General features: G+C 40.7%; 1 protein-coding gene across 2 annotated transcripts in view; it reads left to right on the forward strand.

The window, feature by feature from the left end:
• igsf9ba (immunoglobulin superfamily, member 9Ba) overlaps positions 1–21,283 on the forward strand; it is an 80,081-nt gene that overhangs the window by 53,840 nt on the left and 4,958 nt on the right. The window contains exons 8-19 of one of the 2 annotated variants that reach the window (XM_085380002.1): positions 1,616–1,758; positions 4,110–4,250; positions 4,337–4,456; positions 4,581–4,731; positions 7,649–7,772; positions 9,034–9,209; positions 11,818–12,044; positions 12,262–12,346; positions 12,424–12,585; positions 12,917–12,962; positions 14,586–16,211; positions 17,757–17,802. In XM_085380002.1, coding sequence (XP_085236128.1) covers positions 1,616–1,758; positions 4,110–4,250; positions 4,337–4,456; positions 4,581–4,731; positions 7,649–7,772; positions 9,034–9,209; positions 11,818–12,044; positions 12,262–12,346; positions 12,424–12,585; positions 12,917–12,962; positions 14,586–16,211; positions 17,757–17,802 — 3,047 coding nt within the window. The remainder of the gene's footprint in view (positions 1–1,615; positions 1,759–4,109; positions 4,251–4,336; positions 4,457–4,580; positions 4,732–7,648; positions 7,773–9,033; positions 9,210–11,817; positions 12,045–12,261; positions 12,347–12,423; positions 12,586–12,916; positions 12,963–14,585; positions 16,212–17,756; positions 17,803–21,283) is intronic. The other variant, XM_085380001.1, reaches the window with a different exon arrangement.

Below are 21,283 nucleotides of genomic sequence, written 5' to 3' on the forward strand. Positions count from 1 at the left end.
TCCTAACTCAAAGTAAAAAACTTCTTGGACTAGCAAAGCAGAAATTAAACGGTGGTGCAATAGTTTTCTGGATGTTTTCTGGATTTTATATGCGAAGCCAAGTATCTTCTGTAACTTAGCAAGTCTGTATGTGCAGAAATATGTCAAAATTTCACTCACTCGGCTTAAAAAAAGAAACGATAGTACTCGAGAAAATTTGCATTGAACACTAAAAAACCTTTTGGAGGCTGTAATGCTTCACCACATCCTGTGCACGCTGCTCACACACATGCATGTGCAGTGATTATGTTGAGAACTCTCTTGCTGGCTGCTGCCTAATCTTCTCTTCCACTAATTCCCCTTTCAGCACCTCTTTTATGTTCCTTACATGTCAGGAGATTTTTTTCTACTTCTCTGATTTTTCCCAGTCCTTGAAAATGCTCCGGAGATGTTTTAATTCATCTCTTAAACATGAACAGAAACAGCTATAAGTGAAGCATTTATGAAACAGCATCTTAATACTATTTGTTGTAGTTGATGTAGATTCATGGTTTGGGAGCAGACCTTAGCAGGTCTTAAAATGATTTAAGTGCAACCTCAGGTGAACACTTATAGATGACATATAAAGCAGTGTCATGATTTGTTTCGAAGAAACCAAACCAAATCATAGGTTTGCAGAATTGCATCTGAACTAACCACAAGACGTCTGGAGGAATGTCCTTTGCAAACCAATCGCAACAATTCAGCACAAATATTCGTCCTGACTGTCGGTGCAGCGAGGAAGGGCTGGTTTATTTTGCAGCCACAGGACCTGAGCACCTTGCACTGATTGCATCCACCACAAACTCCTCTTTATACCAAAGTATTCAAAGAGTCAAATGTGAGGCCGTCTGTCTGACAGCTAAAGCTGAAAAGGCTGAAATTGGGTCATGCTACAGGACAATGATCCCAAGCACAGCAGCAACCGAATGACTGAAAAAGAAAAGAATCGAGATGCTGCAACGGTCCAGTCAGAGTCCAAACCTCGACCTCATTAAAATGCTGTTGTGAGAACTTAAAGAGAGCCGAGCAAAAGCAAATACCCGCAAACCTCAATGACCTGAAGCAACGTTGTAAAGACAAGTGGACTGAAATTCCTCCACAGCGATGTGAGAGACCGATAAAGTCCTACAGAAAAGTTATTACTTCTACAAGCTGCTGAATCATGGGGCGCACTTGTTTTTTCACGCCTTGCGTCTCCATCCTGGCTTAGTTTATATAAAATAATGAATAGAATATGTGATGTGCTGTTGTTTATCTGCATGTAAATTATTTGAAATTTAAATGTTTTTGTCCTGATATATAAAACGAGTTGTGAAGATATTAGTTTTGCCAGAAATGCCACATGCTGCACTTTTAAAAATATGTTAATGCTGATTTTACCTGCCTCTGTTTATGTGTTCCTAAATTTGGCAGTGATAGGCATTAAGAAAATTGATAAGACGCTAACACTTCTAGCTGTGAATCTTCCTAATCTGGGAAGCTTTATAAACATGTTTGATTTTTCTGTTAATCAAAACATGTTGAATCAAGCATTTTCAGAAATTAACAGTTATTTATAGTTTGTCGATTTATCACCCGACCCTTATTTGTCCAGACCCTGCCCGAGTGATCAACATGCCCCCGGTCATCTACGTCCCACGGAAACTGCCAGGCATCATCCGCTGCCCGGTGGATGCAAACCCACCTGTGACATCAGTGAAGTGGGAGAAAGATGGATACCCACTCCGAGTGGAGAAGGTGAGTCTGATCTGCTTTTTTGTCGAGATTCGTGGCAAAATAAGTCATAATTATCTTACCGGTTTAGCACAAGGGAGTCTTTGATTATGCTGAAAATTATATTTCTCAAATATTGTCCAGTAAAGATGACTTTTTTTCCCCATTTTTATTGTAAAACCAATAAAAACAGATTTTACAGAAACTCAGAGAAGTATCATCTAGTCTAATATCTTATTAGGTTTGAGGAGTTATTACGTTGTTGGACTGCTGGACTGCTTTGAAGGTTGTGTTGAAGTGTTATATTTAACAGCCCTCTGTGGATTTTTTAAATTACGAATTGGTTTTCTTTTGGGAAACAAGCATTCAAAAAGACACAACTATTGCTTATGTTTCTTGCCAATAGTTAAGTGACTGTGAGCATTTAGTCACATACTGTACTTGTATACACATTTGGGGTCCATTAAACTACTGCTTTATACTTCTGCTTCCTCATATCTGACACATGAACTGTTACTTAAGAACTGCTCACTTTTCAGAACTGGAACATTCATTAAAACGTTGAAAGTTGATTCTGTTCATTGGGTTTGCCGTGTTTTCAGTGGGAGCAATGTTTCATCGCTCATCAAAGTGACTTTTTCTAGTCTCTTTGATGAGCGATGAAGCATTTCTCCCACTGAAAAGAGGCTGAAAAAGTCACTTGGATGAGTGATGAAACACGTCTCCCAGTGAAAACACTGCATCCAACAAATTCAACTGTGCGAGATTTCCATACGTGGATTATTGAGCATGCATCGAGACGTTCATAGAAGCAAAGAATAATATGAGACGTTATTGAAAAAGCAGATGTTGTTTGTATTTTGGGTCTAATTTAGGATCTCGCCATGTTTCCGATGTCTCTCATTTCCCTTTTTAAGGTTCACAAATGGTTTCCTTTGAGTAAGTTGTTGGAAGCCCAATGAGGCGAAAAGTACAAATATTTGTAGCAGATGTGTTCTTCTGTCTTGTGTTTCTCAACATTATCTCAGTACACGCTGACAAATCTAACAATAATAATAATAAAATTAGCAGCAGTATTAACAATCTACTAATGTCACTCACCGGGGCATTTTTGATTTGAACATTTTTGTACATTTGCTGATAATATTTCTGTAGTTTAGCTTAAATGGGATTTTTAGTTGCTAGTTTTTACTTACTTGCAGTGTCCCTTCACTGGCTACTTTATTGGTTACATCTTGGTATTACTGGTTTGAACCCCCTTCTGCCTTTTTAATCATTGCTCAAAGATTTTGGTCCATTTTGACCTGATAGCATCACACAGTGCACATACACACTGGACAGAGATCCCGTGACTGTTGAAGCCATTTGATTAGAACAAACTCCGTGTCACGTGAAAGAAACTAGCTTGTTATTATTTGAGCTTTGTGAGATGGTGCATTATCCCGCTGGTCATCATAATACAGGTCATAAAGGGATGGACAAGGTCAGCAGCAGTACTCAGCTAAGCCGTGGTATTTAAATGGTGCTCAGTTGCTATTAGGGGGCCAAAAATGTGCCAAGAAAACACCAAGTAGATCCACAGCATCTAAAATACTCAGTCCAGACTGTCTCAGACCAGCAAGCAAGCCACTTTCTAAGTCTCTTAGATTGTCATTCTTCTCCGTTTTCTGGTGCTTGTTTGGGACTTCAGCAGGTCATCACGACTATGACTACATGCCTAAACTGATCGGGTTGCTCCCATGTCATTGCCATATTAGTAGAACCCGACTGATATAAGATTGTTAAGATGATAGTGATGCCGATATTGGACAAACGTTGCAACAAAAACACTCATAACAAGGTTGAAGCTTGTTTTTTCCACCTTTTACTTTTTAAATTTTCATATATCGGCCATTATAAATGCAGATGCGAATTCATCGGCATATAGCTAGTATCGACCGATATATTCTCCACGCCAATATATCGGTCGGGCTCTGCTGAACAAGCTTGCTCTACTTGCTCAAACAAGCAGCTGAACAAGTGTAACTAATGAAGTGGCCAGTTGGTGCATAAATTAACAAGTAAAGATTTTTTTTTTGCATACACAGTACAGCAGCTGCGTACATAAATGATTTTTTTATCATTTCAAAGTGCCACCTGGATATAGCATCTTTGTGCACAGAGCTCTCTATCTTTGCTCTGTTTTTCTTTTATCTAAAATGCTGCCAGTGTTGAGGGCAGGTCTGTATTAAATAAACATTAACTTCCATTCATCTGATTTAAAGAATCTTTGGGGATCTTTGTTTTCTCGTGCAGTTCAAAAACATCAAATGGGACCCTGAGAGTTCAGGAAAACCCCTAAAATCAAGCATTTCAGATGCCCCCTTGTCTTATAGTACCCCGGTTGGAGCCTGATGCCAGACGGAAGTATCCGGGTGGCGGAGGCCACAGAAGACTCCCTGGGCACCTACACCTGTGTGCCTTACAACGCCCTGGGTACCATGGGCATGTCCCCCCCTGCCACTTTGGTGCTAAAGGTAGATCACTGTTTAAGTTCTATATAGTCTCTCTTTTCTAACTTGTGCACACTTACTTGTAAGTGTTTATGATTTGATTTCTCAAGGATCCCCCTTACTTTAATGTGAGGCCTGGGGGGGAGTACCGTCAAGAGGCTGGGAGAGAGCTAGTAATCCCCTGTGCTGCTTCTGGAGACCCTGATATACCATCTATCACCTGGAGAAAGGTGCCAAACAGCTAAACACACGCCATCGAAATTCTCTTGAAAATATGTGCTTGTTTTCACCTATAACTTCTTGACATTTTTGCTGTGTTTAATTGTACCACTGTAATTTTCATGTCAATTGAAGGTGGGGAAGCCAAGCAGGAGTAAGCACAACATCCTACCCAGTGGCAGCTTACAGTTTGTGTCCCTCAGCAAAGAAGACCATGGAGAATGGGAGTGTGTAGCCACAAATGTGGTCACAAGCATCACTGCCAGCACGCGTATCCTAGTCATCGGTACAAACAGTCTGCACAGCGCTCTCAGCTTTCTCAGTTTCCTCAGCCACTGACCTTTCTTACTTATGTTGAGTTCACTTTGCTGTGGGATTTGCATGAAGAAGATGTCACCCTCATCCCTCAAACTCTTTGCCTTTACCCAATTTCCCTTTGGCCATCATTAAAATTTAATCTAATCTTATCTGCAGTGGCTTTATACAGTTAATTTAAAGCCTGAATGTGTAAGTACAATGTGCTGAAACACTGTCACTGCAGCCTTTGTCTGTCTAGTCATTGAACCAAGGGCATCTTTTTTACTCTTTGAATTGACTGACTGAAGTGTTGACAAAGGCAAACAGGGTTATTAAGTTTGAAACAGGCTGCTGAAAGCCTTCATGTGCATTGGTAGAGCCAGTCTTACATTGTGGATCTTCTTATTTTATTTGTATTCTGCGATCAAGTTGCAGCATTCAAACTGATCTCAACAATTTTACCTTTAAGTACCTTTTGTTGTATTCTTTGATCCAAATTGATTTCGCAACACTGACAATGCCTTTTACTTACTTAAGATGTCACAATTTCCTTATGTCTGGAATCCCAGCCATTTAAGTGGGCTGCATACTGTAGCTTCATCGATATATAACTAATATGGCAAATGAAGTTATGATGATTTGCAATTAAATTTCAGATTCTTGTCTAGACTTTGAAAACCTACTGTTGGTTAGAAGTTCAGTTTATCATAAATCAAATTCAAAAAGGTGAACTTACAGTTTCTTAGTTACAACTTATTGTCTTTCATTGAAAGTGAAATATTTCAAACTTTTTTTTTGGTTTCATTTGTGTTGATTGCACCTTAATCTCAAATCTAGTATCATTTAATTTAAAATTTGAGCAGACACCATAAATACATCTCTCTCTAGTTCATGCACACAATCACAGTCACGAGGAAGACTGCTGACTATACAGATGATGATCATTCACAAGATCCTGTGTGTAATGAATAATATAATATATAAAAGTTTATATAGAAAATATCAAAACATAAAAGTTTACATTTTTAAATAAAATTATGAAATGAAATAATGATTGTTAAAAATTATTTTCTGCAGAGATAGATAGGAGGCACTGGGACAAAGATGGCCGCTCAGCTTTTCTAATGCTATCACCCCAATAAAAAAAAAAAATGCTGTAAAAAATGTAAACAAAAACAATGCAATGATTCGTAAATCTGATAAAGGCCATATTTTATTCACAATATTACATTAAAAACACATTTAAATGTTTAAACTGAGAAAATGTACCATTTGAATAAAAAATGTATATTGACTTTGATGGCAGCGACATATCTTAAAACAGTTTAGCTGTTTTCCGCTGTGTAGCATCAGCCCTTCATTTAACAATGCTCCATAAACTTCCCAGCATTAAGGAGAGCAGCTGTTGAACGTTTTTGGGGAGGAATGTTGTCCCATTCTTGTCTGATATCGGATTCTAGCTGCTCAACAGTCCTGGGTCTTTTTTATCATATTAAAAATGTAATGATTTACTCATGAATATATGAAGTCATGCTGTTCTAATAGATGTAGTAATTGGTTTAGTTTTCTTTTACTGAAATATGCAAGACCTTCACTGGAAAAAGCAAATGTCCTTAAACCTGTGTGTGCAAGCTGATGGTTCATCTCCTCTTTAGTCTGAAAGATGCAATTCCCATGTTTTCTGACAAGAATTTCACATTTTAAGTCATCTGAACAGTTTTCCACTTTGCCTCAGTTCATTTTAAATGAGCTTTGTCCCAAAGAAGACAGCGACATTTCTGCATCACGTTCACATGTGGATTCCTCTCTGAATGATAGAGCTCTTATCTGCATACATGGATGGTAATGTGCTCACAAAGAGTGATTTCTGAGCCCACACAGTGATTTCCATGACAGAATCATGCCTGTTTGTAATATACTGCTGTCTGATTGGGCATCCAATATAGATTTTTGGCCTTGCACACAGAGATTTCTCCAGATTCTCTGAGTTTATTGATGATATTATACTCTCTAAGATGCTCTTTTATACCCAACCATTAGCAACCTGCAAAACATGTCTAAGCTGTTTCCTAGCTATGTGTTGCCCCCATCTCAGCTCATCTCTTTTTTTAGATGTGTTGCTGCCATCAAATTCAAAACTAGCTAAAATGTTTAATAAAAAAGTTTTTAAAAAAATCAAAATATTAATGTAGTTTATCAAAGAAATGTTTAATATTTTTTAAAAACAGATGTGAGAGCTGTACAGGTAAATCATAAATTCTGTGAACTCTCCTCTGGTGAAAGCGAGCAGATCAGTAAGACTGACACTGTGGTCCATTGGCCTATTTTCCAAGGATTCATCACAGTGTTGCACAGCTGGCAACGTTCAGCTCGCCTCCATGTGACCAGCACTAAGCTGGCAGGTGTGGCAGGGTGGTGCAGACAGCTGTGCTCCTCCGACCACCCACAGGTCTCCCTTTTATCCCAGTGAGAACTAACTGGCTTCAGGCCACACTGCACAGCTGCTAGGCCTGTTTGGTGGGATGAGATGAGCTGCAGATAGCACTGCTGCACTTGAATTGCCTGACCTTACGCTGGTCACCACCTCAGCCAGCATCACATGATTTGCATAGAGCTGGCAGATGCATGACACAGCAACATTTGGAGGGTGAAAATAGCATAAATAGCATAAATAATTTGCGTCATTTACATTATTCGACTAAAACACAAATCATAGTAATTCAGAAACAGACAGTTATATGTATAAAATGTCAAAACAGTATTAGTATTTACAGAATTTCTATAGCTTAATCACTGCAAGTGATATTAAGTGATGTGTGGGTGTAAGATGTTATATTATAAGTAAATTAGTATGTGTGCATTATGAATTTATTCCCACTCTGTCTCTGTCTCTGTAAATCACTCAGGCACCAGCCCACACGCTCCTGGCAATATCCATGTACTGCCCTTAACAACCTCTGCTAATGTGTCCTGGGAACCAGGTTATGATGGCGGCTTCGAACAGACATTCTCTGTGTGGTATGGTCCAGTGTGAGTACTCTCACTTTACTTTAAATCAATGCCAGCAGTCTGCATAGATGCAGAAACAGATGGTAGCTGGAGGTAGACGCGTACGTCCGGATTAGTCGGAGCTCTTCTTCGCAAATTCAGTCAGACGCTCACAGCGGGATTTTTTTGACTTGAGGTATTTAGTGTATATAGATATAGATGTGCATAATTCATGGTGTGCACTGAGAACTTAATGGAGTGTCACTGCAGGAACACCAGATGGCATCACAAAAATTTAGAATATTTTTCCCTGTGTGCAAATCATTTATCCTGGTGTATCAGGAAAGACATTTGTTGACTGTAAACATGAAGACAAGGACATCACAGACATGAATATGTGAGTCACAGTCTGCAGTTGTGCCTCTGTAAGCGATACTGTAATTACATACTGAGCACATTTTTTAATGTCGAGCAAAACACATTATGGCTGAGTGGAGTGCAGTATTGTGGACACAATGAATACAATAAAACACAATAAAATAGCTGTGACTTACACAAGACTTACATGATAGAGAAATACACAAAGTATGTATTAATGTATCTTTAATTAACATAATATTTATCTTTTTATGCACAAAGAGGACATTTATAGTTTTTTTTAGTCTAACAGGAAAAATATTAAGACTTTTTTGGAAAAGAGTCTAAGAAAAAAGGCAAATTTATGTTTATCTGATGTTCTTTACATTTTTATTTTAAAAATTTCCCCCAGTTTCCAAGACTCTGGAAATCCAAATATTATGTATCTCACACTATTATAAAAAGGAAAAAATTCAGGTTTCCAGTTTATATTTAGGTTTTCCTTAAAACGATGCATATCAGGAACTGTTCTGTGCATTATTAGATTAAATTCTCATTTTTTGACTGAACTAGACCAGGCATATATATTTATGGAATAGGAAAAGTTGCTTACACCTCATGGGGCTGATGATGTGAACTGTTTCAGCTGCTCTCCACTTCTCTGGCAGGCTGTTCTAACAGCTCAGAGCTTGAAATTAAAGGCTGCCTCTCCCAAAGTTTTTCTCCTACGCGTTACAGTGTTTCAAAGAGTCGAGCCTGGAGGTTTCATAAATCGTAAGCATGTTAGATTGATCCGAGTCTCTAAAACGTTATAAAAGTTACTCTGTTTGGTGCGTCGCCTTTAAATTAGATGCAGCTTGTCATGTGACTGTTTATAGTTAATTAATCATTATAGATTTTCTCCTTCATAAGTTTCTCTTTGTCTGCTTTATTTCTCTGTCCGTAGGTCAAAGAAAATAGACTTCGGTCCTCATGACTGGCATTCGATGCCAGTTTCTGGTGCTCAGACCTGGTTGGTGGTGCCAGGGCTGGAGGCTGGGACAGAGTACCAGTTCAGTGTGTTGGCTCAAAACAAACTGGGCACGGGCCCATTCAGTGAAGTTGTGACAGTCACCACTGCAGGTGGGTACTGCTAATCAAAGGATGTTCCAGCCATGTTTGCTGCTTTTTGACTTCAGAATCAACCCGCTGAGTTGCACTGAGACACTATTTCTAATTTTAGACTATAACCAGACACAGTGTGGAATATACTGCCCTCTAGTGATGGTTAAACTCATCCTGTCCTATGCTTAGTTTTATTGTTTAAATGTGAATGCTGTATTCAGATTTCCAGATGAGATACAGTCCAATGTGATTTTGTATGTTTGTATGTGCTCATCTCCATCACCTTCAAAAGCTCAGAGCAACAAATTAAATGAAGAAATGCAGCCACAGTGGCTGTGTAGGTTTATTTAAGCCCTACTTTACAGTTCTTAAGCTTACTTTATTATGTAATGCAGGCTACCTTGTTGGTAGAGGTTGTTGGACATGATGACTGCCCACTAATCTGCATTTTAGTTACTTTTAATGTTATATTAGAAACACTCTGCAGTACAAAATGCAATAGTTACTTAGTGAGACTCTTTGTATGTTTTATTGTAGAAATGAAATGTATATTGAACCCGTAAGTTTATCCGTATCATCTAATTCAGAAATAATGGAAGTTACAAGAAAGATAGAGACACACTTGTGTTGTTTACATTTAAACTGTTAACAAATTGGTGTCACAAAGTTTTTTAGGAAGATTTCCAGACTGTAATAGTCATTACAGTCTGGAAACAGCTAATATGGATGTTAATTAATAAAGTTAAACATGAGATCCTTCAGACACTTTGAATGGCCAGACAGGAAATGGAAGAAAAGCCGCAGGTGGTAAAGCCTTTGATAGATGTCAGCCAGAGGCATTTTTGATCTTGTGTAATAAATGTTTGCCTAAGGAGCAGCCTGCTTGTGAATTCAGCTACATGGGGCTAGTTTGAAGAGGATCTTGACTTGAAATATAGTGTTTTTGCTTTGTTTTGTTGTGTTTTTCAATATTACCTTATTAAGTGATCAGTTTCTAAGCAGTAAAGTGTTAAATTATAACAAGACTACAGTATTACTCTAAGGGAATTGTTTCTATTTATTCGTTTAAGCGGTCTGCAACCTTAACACCCAAAGAGCCATTGGGATTTGGTTTCCAAGCAAAAGAAAACACTGGGAGCCACAAATGCTTTTTGAAATCTAAAATGAAGATAACACTGTATATATTGTTTTTTACCTTTATGCTTTGTGTGTACAACTAAGGTGTGTTGCTTATGAAATCCATGAAGTGCTACAGAGAAAATTACATTTTATTTATGTTATTAACACATTTTGAACTCTTAAAGAAATATAACAAAAGGAGAGACACCCAGCTGAACTAAAAGGATCCATGTAGCAAACAAAAACTGTTATATCGCCTTTGGGCTTTTGGAGCCTTGACCTGACTTTTAAAAAATATTTGGAAAAAAAGCACTATGCTGCTGAAAAATGAAAAATAGATATTTGCAAAATTCTGCCTAAATATGTATTTTACCTGGTTAATGTGTGTGGCGGGGCGTGGTCTGCAGCGCCGCTGCAGGGGAGGCGCCTTAACATCTGTGCTCTCTCTGCTGTTGTGTTGGTGTGTGTCGGGCTGTGAGCTGCAAAGCTACAGCCGGCTGTATGCGTACAGCAACCGTGTGTGAAAAGTGGTCAATAAAGAGATGCTAAAGAGCGTGTTCATGGAAACATCGTCGGGTCTGCCGTAGTATGTTTACAATGGGACTTCTGCTTCTGTGCAAATCGGGGCTTTACAAAGTCACTTTCATCTTTACGCAGGACTGTAAGCTGTCGTCTGTGAGGCGTGAGCGGTGTTTGTTTTTAACATAGTTCACGGAGGAGAATAGCTGCTGACATAATGTGGATCCAAAGAGCCATAATTGGCCTACCTGGGGTTGAAAGTCTCGATAAATGCACGGCGTTTCGGCGGGTACACCGGCTTCAGCGAGTGTGACGCTTATTTTGAGCGATGAAAAAATAATAGAACGTAATTTTATTTTTACATTTCAATATCACAATAATCTTCCAATTTAGAACTACAAGTTAAAAAAGAACTAACATAAATAAAATACACTTCAGCTAAATACTTCTAATTTATTTTCACATTATGTGCACATACCCCTGGGTATGTGCACATAATGCCCATTGGATAATCCGGCCCAGATGGTGGGGGTACTTTTTGCCTCGTGAGCCCTGATTCGGCCTCACATTGCCAACTGTTTTCCTTCATTTAGCAAATGTTAAATGAGGTCTGCAAAGTTCTGACCTAATTCACACTCTCAGATGGAAACCAGTAGGCTTCTGCTGTTTAATACATTTCTCCACGACCTATAATGAAATATTTTGAGTTAACCAATCAGCTTTGATTAACCTAAGAAATGTAAGAAAAGTCAATGCTCTTTGTGTTGCTATTTCTGATTTCTTGGTAATCGTTACATCCAAAGTGTACTCTGATGCTCCATTGATGGAGGTCCCTGAATGGAGCCCATCCAGAGTTTTTATCTGGACCCTATCTAACTCTTTAAAAAAAAAAATGCGATCGCACGAGCAACACCCTGTAACTTTTTTTGTTTGTTTGATTTTTTTTCCCCCATTGAATACATTTTCATAATGCATGGTTGGTTCACAGGCTCTCCTCTGGGTACCCCAGAACCACTGGTGCTTCTTACTCCACCACGGTGCCTCACAGCCAATCGCACGCAGCACGGTGTCCTCCTCACGTGGCTCCCTCCAGCCAACCACTCCTCGCCCATCGACCGTTATATCATGGAGTTTCGCCTTGGGGAGAGGTGGGAGGTTCTGGATGACTTAATCCCTTCAACTGAGACCGAGCTCATAGCCAGAGACCTTGTTCAGGTCAGTATATGGAAATTTAGCTGTGTAACGTTGAATCCTAAGGAGTAGAAAAGTAGTACTTTTTTGTCAATCCAATTAAGGAAAAGTAGCTCCTCTTTGGTATGCAAACAGTTATAAATAAGAAGCTGCTTTCAATATATCATGTGCAGCAAGACAATGCCTTATAGTCTGAGCACAATACCCTGCATTGCAGCGCATCTCTGCATCTCTCTGACAGGAGTCCTGGTATGAATTTCGAGTAATGGCCGTTATGGATGACCTGATCAGCGAGAGCAGCAATGTTGTGGGAGTTTCTAGCACAGGTGAGTGTCTTTGTGCTCGGCCCTTATGAATAATCTATTTTTAAGTTGTTACTCCATATCTCCTTTTATGCTCTCAGATCCCTTCCCTGCTCCAGAGTTGCCCGATGAGGGTTTGGCGCGACCTGTGGTGGCAGGAGTCGTGGCAACTATCTGTTTTCTGGCAGCGGCGGTACTGTTCAGCACTCTAGCAGCTTGCTTTGTCAACAAGCAACACCGTCGCAAACTCAAGCGCAAACCAGGTTAGTCTCCTCTTTCACTTAAATTTACATAGATTAGGTAAAAGTTCATGTTTGACCATGGATGGGTTTATCAATGGGCTCAGAGGCACAAAGAAAAACACAAAGCAAGCACAAAGAGATAAAAAATGACAACAAAGAGTAGCTAAGAAGTAAATTGTTTGCAGTTGTTTTTGGTCTTTTTCAGTCTGTCTTGCTTTTTGTTTTGCTGGGCGGGGGTCCTTTATCGTCTGCGCCCAGAAGCTCATTGTCTCATAATTCATCCCTGTGACTGACTTTTACCTGTGGTGTTCATTAGAGAAAATCCTAAACTTAAATGTGTTTGTCCTCTCAGATCCTCCCTTGTCGGTGACACACTTCAGGAAAAGCATTGAGTCGCCGTAAGTAAAGCTACCCCAGAGCCTCTCCTGTCTGCTAGAGGTCGCCACTACTGTTCGTCCTCTCTTACACCTGTTATAACTATCTGTACCCTTGCATGCTGTGACAAGTCATACACGTTAACATTAAATAACACTCAGTTCTGACCTGTCACCTGAAAATACCTTTTGGAGCCTACTGGGAAGAATTGATTTTTACCCTCAGCATGTTTTCTCCAGTGCTTTTAAACAACAAGTCAGTATCTAACATGGTATATCTGAGGAAAGTCTTGAAAATGAACCAAAAAAAACCCCCATTGATGACATGATTGGGCTTCTTGGTAGGTGTAAAAGAACATGAATAGTAGCAACCTCTAGCGGATCACGGGAAAAATTAAGGAGAGTTCAAAGCAGCAAAGTCTGCATTTTAAGCACATTACCCAGAGTGCTCAAGCTGCAGTATGTGTATTGATTTTTGATCCATCTGTATTCTTTAACACTGTCTGCTTTCTGCATGATTCTCAGTGTTTAATGATGCTGTTTCTTTGTACAGTATCAGCTACACGTGTGTACCTGTCTGTCTGTATATCTTGTGTACATGTATGACTGCATTTCAATCTCAAAAGAAGCTCCTTTCTGACTCTAATCTGTGTAAATCCCATTGCAGAGTAAATGTATGTTTGCTTGTGACTTTAAAACCTAAAACATCAGTATCAGATTACTTCTTTCTATTTTTTCATGAAATGGTCCAGGCTGCTCAGGGAGTTTACACTTAGTCCTTCCAGCAAGTAGCATAGTTAAAGATGAACCAGGCCCGTGTCGTTTGTTTCCCATCGCAGGCCTCCTCTCACCCCCTTGCCAGGGGTAGAGCCCTGCTGGGACGAGCCTGCCAGGAGCAGTTTCTTGCCCCCGCCGGCCAGCCCCCTGTGAGTGCCTGCCTGCACCAAAATACAGAGTGTGCTGCACTGCACTGGCTTGGCTGCATGGTTAATGCATTGCATAGAAATGATTAGCTCACAGTGATTATTTGTAGTTGTAGGGGTGCCTACTATTTGCATGCACAGACTTCCATGCACCATACAGGGATTAAATTGCACTAGCTCAGCTGCATGTACAGTACAGTACTGTGTATATGCACTCACATTCTAATTGATGTCTACCCGATGCATTCAGTGACCCAGTACAGTAAGTGTCGAGTATGCTGCTCCTGGTGTGGGCAAATGAGGCCTGGTTAGATGTCATCTGCTTTCCACACATCACCATTTGGTGCAGCATATGGAAATTGGTCTCACGTCTGCTCAAGAAGATGTAGACTCAGTAGATCTGTGATACGGTTGTCATGGTTGCGTTGTTGGCTTTTCTCTCATCCCGTCACTCTTTGGTTCATTAGCTGCAGCCCCTATCAGGAGTCTGCTGCCGCCATAAACTGGCCATTATACCGTAATGAAGTTCATTATGGCTGCCTTGATCGAGCGCTTTGGCTTTCTACTGTGTCATCTGTTTACAAACCGCAATCATATCAGTTTATTTCAAGTATCAGAGATTTTTGGGGATTTGTTTTAAAATACTCCTACCACTATCCGCTTCATCTGTTATGTGTTAAATTAAGCCGGCGTTCTGTGTCTGCATTTTTATTTTTTTTATCAGGTTATCATCGGGGAAGATAAGTCCAGAGAGCTCCCCTCCATCTCGGCCCCGTTCTCTTTCGTCGGAGGGTTCCCACGGTCCGGGCCTGTATGTCAGGAAGCTCCCGAGTCCTCAGAGAGAAAAAGAAAAAGAGCTCTCCTTCTACAAGAAAACCAAGCGTGCCATAGCCAGCAAGAAATACAGTGTGTCCAAACATGAGGCAGAGGTCACCACGCCTATTGAGCTGATAAGCCGTGGCCCCGATGGCCGCTTCGTCATGGAGACCAGCCCACCTCCCCGCCGCATCCAGGGCTTCCCCTTCGCAGAGGAGTCTGACATGTACCCTGAGTTCCGGCAGTCCGATGAGGAGAATGATTTTGACCCAGGGCCTCTGCCGCCCATCATGCCCACGCTGCGGCCCCAGCTCTCCCCAACGTCCTCGAGCCTGGAGTCAACGCAGCCCCCCACCTACAGCCCCCGCCTACACAGGCCCATGGAAGGTATGAGCTTTGCAGAGGGCAGTGCACTTCACGCCTCAGGGCAGGCCCCGGCCTCCCGCTACAGGGGCTTTCCCCAAGGCCCATTCTATGGGTATCTAGGCAGCCGCGCTGAATCAGGGATTCCACCACCATTCTACATGCCTGACATCAGCCCACGTAGCTCCGCTCTATCCTCACCCCCAGGCACCGCCGAGGGGCCCTTTGGTTACCCCTCCATCCCCGAGGAGAGTGGAGAGATGGAGCACCATCAGTACACTGCCTCTGGCCATTCTCTGTCTCACACACACAGCCCTCCTTCTCGCTCACCTGAAAGCTGGCAGCCTCATGAGTTACCCTTCCTGGGTCTAGAAGGTCCACGGTTCATATATCCACCTCACCATCCGTTACATCACCCCCAGGACCTCCCTGACCCACCCCCATATCCTCCTCACTCTCTCCCTCCCAGTCGCCTGCACCTCCCACACCTAAAGGATCCAATAAGCCCCGGACTCCTGCAGCTGGAGGTTCCTGTGGCTCCCCCAGGCAGAGACAGGCCCCCAGGGCATCCGGTTAGGCGTTTAGCTATGCAACAGGCCCAGAGTCTCGGCCAGCTCAGACACACGGCCCACGGTGTGGGTGTACCAGTGTTGCCTTACCCTGACCCGGCAGTCCGTGCAGGGAGCCCAAGCACAGCCCCCAGTAGTAGCCCTCAGTCCTGGCTCAGCCCGAGGGCGGGGCGCCGGGCAGACCCCAGCCTACCCCCACTAGTACTCCAACCCTCCCGCCTCTCTCCACTCTCCCAGAGCCCACTTAGCACCCAGCCGGGTTCCCCAGATATTCTTGTAAGGCCTCCTCCGCGCCCCAGCATCCTCCGCACCTCTCGGTCTCTGGAGATGCCTGAGATCACCCTGCAGCCCTCGGCTACTGTCAGTTTCTCTCGGAGGTCCTCCCTGACCGCCTCTCCTACTCAGAGCCAGGGCGCCAAGCAACCCAGCCCCAGTTACCACGCCCACATGTCCTATGCCTCCACTGCAGCCAGTTACCCCTCCCAATCCCCCTCTCCCCCTCCGGAGGGCAGGGATGTTTTCGGGCAGAGGCCATCCCAGAGAAGGACAGAGGAGGAGATGCTACCCTCAGAGCCCTCCCAGCTCCAGATATCAGCCTCAGGGTAGGTGATCCATTGCAGTAGAGAATAGTCACACATTTTTTAAGGAGGAGACTTTTCGTCTGCTCGCTAAATATCCTCAGTATCACTTTGATGTTTCCATTAAGAAGTAATTAAGATGCATATTGTACTTTAATATGCAGAAGGCATGTAATTGCATTTAGCACACATTGTGTCAGTTCATTAAAAATGATCTAAACATTAACATTGAATAGCATGTGAAAGCTCAGTGTGATTTTAAGATCATGTATTTTTGTATATAGTACTGATGGCTCCTAATCAATAGAATCGATGAAATATTGATCATAATTCAAACTTAAATCAACTTTAAAAGCCATTTTTTCTGTTTCCCATGTTGAATCTAAAATCTTTGAGTTAAAGTATTTTAAAAACTGAGTATAAATTATATTAAATCGGGTCGGTTTATGAAACTAGTGTTTATAGGTTTAACCTCAACAATTTACTGTACATTTAATGAACAATTACATTTATTATTTATACCATTATTCTGTCACCTTCCAGACTATTTATTCATGGATAATAAATTGCTTACTTATTCATAACTCAACCAATATTAGAGCTAGTAGCTTATAGCCGCTTGTAGCAGAACACTTTTCTTCTTTGTTGAAGAAGATTGAAATTGTAAAAGTCTATATTGTAGCTTAGCGATGGAAAGAAAGTGTAAAACAAAGCAGTTGGTAGTTTGTACACATTTAATAGTTGACACATACTCATTGTGTTATGTTATTCATTAACTTTCGCTTCTTGCTCATAAACTAATAAGATTGTTTTAAAAAGAATTAGTAAACAATTTATAAACAAATAATGAAGCCATAATCTCAACTTATCAATACTTTATAAGGATGGATAACAAACCATCTGGTCTATAGTTATACAGTTGGATGAGTTGTATTTATAATAGTAAAGTCATAAATAGAAGGCTCTGTGTCTGTCACTTGATCATAAAAAGTAAGATGTTAAATATATCCTGGGACTCCCACTTTTCTAGAAGGTCCAAAATTGGAGCGCTAAAGAGGCAAACGAAGTGTTTTGAGGAAGATGACTTGGCAAAATAGTTCACTTTAATCCGATGTATTGCAGAGTGATTTATTAACCATTAAATTAATATATTCAAAAATAATTAGTGTCAAGTTATAAGGCATATAACATATAATGGCTGCATTATTAGAAAGTGGCATCCGTAAGGATAAAAACCGACTAACCCGCTTAAATAGAACAATAGATTTTTTTTCTCGTAGTATTGGTAGATCAGTGGCTGAGCACATTTACTACATAAAGGAGGAAATGTTATGCTTTACACCCACATTTAAACACATCTACACCCCGTAGAGTTTCTTTACTGCACACACTCCTGTGGCCCCTCACACCCACCTCACTACCCTAGAAGCTACAATCACATGGTAGCTAAAGCCATGCAGCAGAGACTCGCTCCTGCACTATCACTGGCCTTTAAGGGAAAGTAGCTTATAGGGCTGCTGCTTTTTAGAGGGTAAGGGTCTTACCTGATTTGTTTTTGATTGATCTCAGCTATCTGGGCAGCGTTGTTGTGACCCGGTCCCCTACGCCGCAATAGGTAAGGGTCGGACCCATGTCTGAGAGGGGAGGGGTCAGCAGGGGGAGGGCTCTAATCACTCTCTCCTTTAAAGGGGAATCGCTTTGGGTTGTGCCTCTGTGCTGGATTCAAGTGAAGTGCAACTAATGGTAATAATGACTGCAGGACACATTTGTCAATACAGTTTCAAGGCAGAGTAAGCCTGCTGTGGTGTAGGCTACAGTAATTAGGCTTGTGAGCAAGCAGGAGGAGTGGTTTTGGATTGTGGAGAAGCATTTGATTTTGTCCTTTTCATTGTTTGAACGCAGACATGTTTCCCTGCACTAAAAAAAAAAAGAAAAAGCCTTGAATCAATAGAGGACGCACATGAATGATAGACTGGAGTATTCCCCTTTAAAGTTTTGTTCCATGTGCAAAATGCCATGCATGCATTCTCTAAACTTCTCTCTACAACCAAACAAATAACAACAATTCTCAAACTAAATTCTTTGTCACATTTGTTGTCCTGAGTGCTTTCGTTTTTTCTGTCATGTGACTGTTTTTAATGGCCATTTCCTCTTCCTGTCATGTGACTTGTTCTTTAACGGCCATTTCCTCTACCTGCCATCTCCTCCCGTCAGCATGGTGAAGCCTCTGTACGCAGTGTTCATGTTTCTGAAAGTGTGCTGTATAGTGTTTATGTCTATGGAAATGAGCAATATTTTAACACTGTTGCCTCGGCACACAGTTTATGTGATGATAATGGAAATGTTCTCTAACTGTCCAGGACTGTTGCAATTCTCCGATTTGTCTCCCCCTCTCTGCTAATGGCTCTCAATCTTTCTCTCCACAGTGACAAATGATGGACAGCATCTCTAAAGCTTTGTGTTCCCATGCCTTTTGAAACAATACATGTTTGGCGCGACAACCTGACTTAATGAAAGCATTAAGTCAGGTTCGACGCTGTTTGCATTCAGTTCTTTGAAAGGCAAAGAGCCAACAGTGAGCCTCGTGAACACAAGCTTAACTTTTTGTGAGGTTATTGGACTTTTTTTTATTTAACTTTATTGCATCTTTCTATGAGAGAGATGGACAACAAAAGTACAACAAGCGTATTCCAGTACGAGGTAAAACTGCTTCTAAGCAGACCACTGGAAGTGAGGATACCTTAACGTGATGTGATTACTTTGTGCTGATTAATTAATTATTTTCATTCAACTTCGCATGCATCACTCATGAAATGAAAATAGTTCTCAAGGTTTCAGGAACACCTTCCTGTGTGTTTTCTGTTTTCTGGTTTTTTGAAATGTGCAGAACTTTCATGTTAGGATGCAGAGCAATCAGAGAAATGCAGAGTACATAAATGGACTGCAGGGGTTGGCAACCTTTTTTTATGATGATAAGTTTGACCTCATCTACAATTTTATAATATTATATGCACAGTTTGGGTTGCAAAATTATAGCCATAGCTGCGATGCAGCTGACTAATAAGTAAAATACAGAAATTTTCCCAGTAATTAAGTAAGCAACAGTTAGTGTGGACAGAGGCAAGTGTTAAAGGAATTAATTAAAGCCTCTTTTATGTAATCATCTTCTCTGACTTTGAGTTGAAAACAGGGGTGTCAAGCATAAGGACTGGGGGCCAGAATTGGCCCGTTAAAGACTCCAATTTGGCCCTCTTGAGAATGTAAAGGAGTGTATAGATTTTGAACTTCTAACTGGCTTTTCCTATTGACAAAGATCTTCCCATGTCCATTCATACTGTACTAAAGCAACTAAGGAATAAATAAACATTTAAATAACAGAGAAAACTCAATTCACTTTTATTTATATAGCCCCAAATTGCAACATCAGGGAAAACTCCCTTTCAACAGGAAGAAGCATCCAGTAGAGGCAGGCTCAGGGAAAGACGGCCATCTGACGGGGTGGGGGGAGGAAGACAGGACAAAGACATGATGTGGAATAATATTAAAAATAGATTAATAATAACTAATGCAGAGTGGTGTATAAACATATAGTGAGTGAAAAAAAGGGTGAGTGAGGAGTAACAGTCAGTGCATCATGGGAAGCCCTCAGCAACCTAGACCTATTGCAGCATAACTAAAGAAGGATTTGGGGTCGTGTGATCGAACCGTAACTATAAGTTTTATCAAAAAGAAATGTTTTAAGTCGAGCTGGTTCCACAGAAGAGGGCCTTGAAGCGGAAAGCTCTGCTCCCCATTCTGTGTTTAAATACTCACAAATAATCCAGCAGTGGGAGAACACAGTGCTGCATTCAGGTGAAATGGTACCATAAGGTCTTTAAGATAAGATTGGGCCTGATTATTCAAGACGTTGTATGTGATGAAAATTATTTTAAATTTGATTCTGGGTTTAACAGGGAGCCAATGAAGTGAAGCCAGTATGGGAGAAATATCCTGTCTCTTTCTAGTCCCTGTCAGTACTCTTGCTACAGGATAGAAATTTCTGTGAATTAACAGAAAAAAACTTTATTACATTACATTTTATAATTCCAGGGAAATGAGCTACCAGACCTTTTTCTGTAATTTTACCCATTAATTTCTTTCAATTTAAGCCCAATTTGCACTTACTAAATCAGCATTTCTGTGTCATGCACTTGAAGATATCTGAGGGACAGGGGAGGATTGAATGGCAGCCTAAAGACCTCTCAGCATGAACTGTATGGTGCTTGTAAAGTCACATTACCATGTCAGCAAGTCTTTTGCTGATTCACCAAAACAAGATAACAAGAAGCCCTTTTATTAGTAACGTTTAGCAACAGGGCAACCGCCACTTACACATTATATTTAAGGCACACATTTCTTCAGCCCACAGCTGAACACGTTTGAAAAAGTGACCCCAAATTTTGATTGGTAGTTTGTATTTTCTGAACCATTGTCCGTCTCACGGGCCACTACTTGAAAACGAGATTGTGTGCTGACGCAGGTGACGGTCAGAGGTTGCCGACCCCTGAACCTACGGTCTAGTAAAAATAGCGCTAATAGAGAATTTTGTACAATTTTTTTAGACGACTTCATTGGTACAGGAACTGTCAAGTTCCAGAAATTATTTTCATTTTATGAGTTTTATACAGCAAAGAGGCCAATATTGCTCGCATTTCTGAAGCAGTCACTATTTAAAGACCCAAATGTTAAAGCGAAAGCTTGCTGTAAACTTAGCACGTTTCTTTTATAGTTTTGTCTCTAAGACTCGATGAAATCCCAGATTTTAAAGAGTGTTATTCCACCAAAATCAGAAGAAAATGAACTGATTGAATGAATTGAATTTGAGAACAAATACACTTTAATTATAAATCCCAGAGTGGGTCTTTAACATAATGATTGTTTAAGAAAAACAAATGTATAGCCAATAATTCACCAACTCCACTGCCACCTTAAGTCAACTATTCTTTCTTTCTCTTTTTCGTTCTCTTTCTTTCTTTGTATCTAACTTTTCTCATCCATCACCGCAGATAGAAAGTGGAAATTCATCATCTTAGTGAAAGGGCTCTCAGTAGAAGTTC

This window comes from Rhamphochromis longiceps, linkage group LG14 (genome assembly GCF_057381845.1).
Source record: "Rhamphochromis longiceps isolate RC_006_pf linkage group LG14, R_longiceps_female_GT1.1, whole genome shotgun sequence".
NCBI lineage: Eukaryota > Metazoa > Chordata > Actinopteri > Cichliformes > Cichlidae > Rhamphochromis > Rhamphochromis longiceps.